The following is a 5,000-nucleotide window of genomic DNA, read 5'->3' on the forward strand; positions in this document are numbered from 1 at the left end:
ACTGCGATCAGTGCAAACTCCTCGCACAGCCGCAGGTCGCCAGGAAGACAAACAGATCCTCCGAACGGCTCGACGGTATCAAACGGCTCCTGAGAAGGGAAGCTTTCTGGATCAATGGACTGTCTGCTGTCGAACCGCTCGGTATGAATGACTCACACACGGCAAAAACGCAACATCTTACCAAGATTATTTGTCTTATTTCAAGTCAAAAATGTCTTATTTCTGTCAATTGGCAAAATTTGCCAGTGGAAAAAAGTGAAAATTCACTTGAAATAAGTGAAAATTCGCTAGAAACAAGAAACAAATTTTGCCAGTGAAACGAGCAAATTTTCACTTGAAACAAGAGACAATTGTCTAAAAACAAGTTACTTCTGAGGTGATCATGTCTTATTTTAAGTGTAATGAGATATTTTGACTAGGAATAAGACATTTTTGACTTGAAATAAGACAAATAATCTTGGTAAGATTTTGAGTTTTTGCAGTGCACGACTTGACCTGTTTTCTTTAAGGGATAAATTTGTGGGATATTTTACTCGTCATATTTTTGTTCTACATGAGAGATGTGTACTGTATTTAATATGGGGTCTCTAGCTGATATAGTGCTTTCTAATACTCTCTAATATTTCTATTCTATTTCCTCACCTAATATATCATTGATGGTTTATATGTAAATATTTTTCTATGTTGTGAAACTTTATAATACGGTCAATATTTGTCTGCTTCCTGCTTGTTGCTCCAGCATACTGTATTATACCTTGTATTTTCCGCGGGACACTGTGATGTGTTCTCCGCCCGAGTCGGGCTTTAAGAGTGAAATTGGTCAGGTGACCAACAAGCTTTTAAAAAACACACCTGGAAATGATCAGGTCAGACTTGAGGTGAACCTGAAGACGCTGAGGCGAAACGCGAAAGTGTTTAAGTAAAGTCTGCGTCAGTGTGCGGAGGATCTGTTTGTCTTAGTGGGTAAGTTATGTCACACAACACTGAAATATTTTGGCAACACGAAATTACAGCAAATAACAGTAAATTAATAATTTAGCGTTCTTTTTAATCACAGTTCACTACAAATACACCTTGTTTTAGTTGTCGCACAGTAAAAAAAAACAAATTGTCTGAAAAATGATGGAAAAAATAATTCAACGACCATCACAAAAATATGCATCGAGATGCATCGATGATCGCTTTATAATCACATCGCTGCCCTCATAATCGAATCAAATCAAATCGTCACGTGGCCAAAGATTCCCAGCTCTAATCAGGGCTAATATTTTTTTTTGCCGCTGTCTTTGTAATGGCAGAGGGCGCTACTGTGGCAAAACATTAGCAGAAGCTTTTGTGGAAAGGTTGATTAAGAGCTGATTAACTTTTCACACCAACTGGCCAGAAGGGAGTGTGTCGGTGTGCGTGGCCTTTCACAATAAGGTGCTGTTTGCTGTTTGAATTTATTAAACCGAAAAACATTACCATCAATTAAAAACATGGAAAGTGAGAACTGAGAGTATGTTTCTGACCCCTGACTGGTCTCACTCACACACACACACACACACACACACACCATACCTGCTGGCTCCACGGCTGGCACGGTGTCCCAGAGCGGGTCACGTTGGCGCTGCCCTGGTAGAAGCGTCCTCTGTCGCTGTAACACGTCGCTGTTCACGACAAATAAGAGGCCATGCAATGATTATCTCTGATTATTAATTAACTGTCTACTTGAATCAATGATTTTTCACCACTGTGATACATTTTATGTGTTTATGTTGTTGACTGGGTGGGTTTTTGTATAAAATCAGAATAAAGTTCATGCACTTTCAAAATAAGAGCGTCCTCATGTTCACACTTACTCGTCACTTGATCTTTCTTGATATCTGAAACAAAAAATAAAGTAAGGAGTGAAATGAAGCAGTGCAGGATGAGTAAGTGGAGTCAAAAAATCAGAAATAACTCTTTTTATCTCGCTCTGTAAACTTAGTGGGTTCATAAAAGCTGTAATATAAAATAAAGTTATATTTTATTTAGTTTAGTCAAAGTGCTGTAGAGCGGTGCTGATTCACTGTGGCTCAACTCAGGAAGTCCAATTTATGTGGAGGAGATTATATTACTGAGCAAACATGCACACCCATATGTATGCATGACCCACACACACACACACACACACACACACACACACACCTCCTGCAGCTGTGGATTTTGGCTCAGATTAGTAACACCCATCCGATGACCTCATCCGTATCCAGTGAGCTGCGCTGGGCTTTTGTCTCGGCGCTCGGCACACACACACACACACACACACACACACACACACACACACACACACGCTGCCGCTCTCCTCACCGCTCAACACGCTCTCGTTTGGGTCGTCCAAACTGATTTTATGCTTTTTACTCCGGCCTTCGCTCCTGATTTCTGGTGAAATGAGCAGGAAACACACCCACCATCTCTGAGTTTAACTCCCACTTCCAGCAGGGAGCATTTACACTGCACGTTTTTCTTATTTAACCCGAGCTCTGACCTCGACCAAACTTATTTTTGCTGTGTAAACATAACGCCTAACTTTAACCAGCCACAACAACTCACATACAGGAAATGTATTAGTATTAAAAACCACCATCATCATCATCATCATCCACTGTACGAGAGCCATGCAACCACACACCTTAGTTTGAATTCATAAACATGCTGAAAGTATTTTTATGTTTTATGTTGATGTTTAGTAGGGTTGGGAGCAATAAAGCGATATGACCGGATAACCGCCTTTCCAGGTGAGAGATACGGCTGTGTCGGTAGCAGACTCCTCAATCGATACGGATCAGCCATGGATCCTCAGATGAATCGATTGCAGAGTTGTAGCGTTTGGTTTTAAAAGCAGGTACCGTGAACCTCCAACCTGATGGGAGCAGCTGAAACTCACCATTAAGAGGGTGGGAGTCATCTCTAACAATTGAGCCAGCTATCCTCTAGCATACAGGGATTCTGGATGAGGCTGAGACTCTCCAGTCAGCTTGCTCGACCATTTCACAATTTGGTTAGGGTTAGGGTTAGAAGAAATGGGAGTGAGACAGAAAATGACACTGAATACACATTTTTGCGAAGATTTGGGCTTTTAAAGGCAGCGGTCTTAAACTTTTGATCAGCTGATGAACAGCCAATTTCAGTTTAATGGTTGTTTGCAATAAATTGTTTACTCAATTTTTTTTTTTTGTCTCACTCCCATTTCTTCTTTTTGCATTTTGAAGCTCTACTTGGAATCTTCTTAAGATCCAACAGTGCAAAATGTAAATTCTTGCAATTTCTCAACTGGTCTTAAGATTTTGATCAGGAGTGTATATGGTTTTTGAATCGAATCGTAACCCGTGTATCTAGATATGTATCGGATCGGCCTCATGCCAGAGATTCCCGACCCTAAAGTTTAGAGGAGTTGTTGATTTCAAGTTGGTATCAGTATTGGTATTGGTACCCAGTTTTCAACGGCTATTTCTGGGCAAAGTTATGGTCATGACGGACCGACAGGATGAAATCCAAAGAGCAGCGTCCAAATGACGTCTGGTGTTTGGCGGGAAAGGATCACACCAGTGATTTTGAATGTGTGGCCCATTGACATCAATTTACCCACAATTCACATGTCAACAAACCATTTTGCAAATCATGCATAGTTTGTTAAAGAGTTCACCACATAGAATCAAAATGTGAATTTCTGGCTGAAATTCAGAAACCACACAGCTGATGATCGGCTGTGGAAAGCAAAACGTTTCCCCGCTTAGGGACTATTTTCCCTGGCGGAGGAGGAGGAGGAGGAGGAGGGAGCGTTTCAGTTTGAAAAAGTCCTGAAAAGCCAACAGTGCTGCTGCTTTCAGGAAAACTCATGTGGAGGACTTTATTCCGCTGATGGAAAACTGGAGTGAAGAAAGTGTGAAGGCTCTGAAAGTTCATGTTCATATCGTCGTGGAATGAATGGAAACCAGCGGCTGGAGGAAAGGGAGGAGGAGTGATGTGGCAGCTCTGAAACCCCACTGCTCGCTTTGGGAGGAGATCAGCCAAAAAAGCAAATTTCAAGCATTTAAAATTAGACTTTAAGTTTAATTTCATGCAGTATGACCAGGCTGGGTCTGGGTTTGGGTTAGCGCTCTCACCTATGAAGGGGACGTGTGTGCAGGCGTCCGGGTCGCTGCGGAGGCTCGGTAAGGCCTGGCAGTTGGGCAGCAGCGGGCCGGTGGCCGGCGACTCGGCGGCCGAGCGGTAAAGTCCGGGCCGGGACGAGGCGCCGCCCTCCAGGACGAGCCACTCCTTGTGGCAGTACAGCTCCCTGACGGCCAGACAGTGCTCTCTGCCGGACAGGAGACACACGGGACGTCCGGCGGTTTGTCTCTCTTCATTCGTTCATTTATCATTCAGTTAATTTATTCACTAATTAATTCACACAGTCACTCTCATCCTCTCATTCATTCACTCCAAGGTTATTATTGTAAACAAAAACTAATGTGATGACAAAAACTAGGCAGTGTTTGTCACTTTATTTCACACATACGCCTCTTACTCTGGGTGGATATGAATATTCGTCTGTCATCACAGCATCAAAAGTTGGGAGAAAGACTAAAACTAACACTGAAACAAATAAATACTGAAGTAAATCTAAGCATTTTGAAAAAATAAAAACTAAACTAAACCGGCAAACCTGCTTTACAAACTTATTAAAGCTAAACTGAGACTGGAAACAAAAAGTCAAAATGAAATAAAAATAAAAATAAAAACTACTGAAAATGCTGAACTCTAATAACCTTGATTCACTCACTCGTTTGTCACATAGATCAAAGTGTGAATTTGTTCACTTCTTCACAAGTGTTCTTCATTCATTCATTCATTCATTCACTTGTTCATGTAGTTCAAAGTGAGGAAGTTTGAATGATCCAACTAATTTTCTTGTAATTTCATTTGAATTATACTGTACATTTAGCTTAAAATAATCATAAATGGTGTTTTTATTATTTTTTTCCTCTTTTATCCCT

General features: G+C 41.2%; 1 protein-coding gene across 1 annotated transcript in view; it reads right to left on the reverse strand.

Moving 5' to 3' along the window:
- The window catches only part of musk (muscle, skeletal, receptor tyrosine kinase), a 46,732-nt gene that overhangs the window by 20,897 nt on the left and 20,835 nt on the right, over positions 1 to 5,000 (reverse strand). The window contains exons 10-12 of the mRNA XM_030065771.1: positions 4,128 to 4,321; positions 1,842 to 1,865; positions 1,561 to 1,649 (exon numbers count right to left, since the gene is read on the reverse strand). Coding sequence (XP_029921631.1) covers positions 1,561 to 1,649; positions 1,842 to 1,865; positions 4,128 to 4,321 — 307 coding nt within the window. The remainder of the gene's footprint in view (positions 1 to 1,560; positions 1,650 to 1,841; positions 1,866 to 4,127; positions 4,322 to 5,000) is intronic.

The sequence above is a fragment of the Myripristis murdjan genome, chromosome 12 (assembly GCF_902150065.1).
Source record: "Myripristis murdjan chromosome 12, fMyrMur1.1, whole genome shotgun sequence".
Taxonomy (NCBI): Eukaryota; Metazoa; Chordata; class Actinopteri; order Holocentriformes; family Holocentridae; genus Myripristis; species Myripristis murdjan.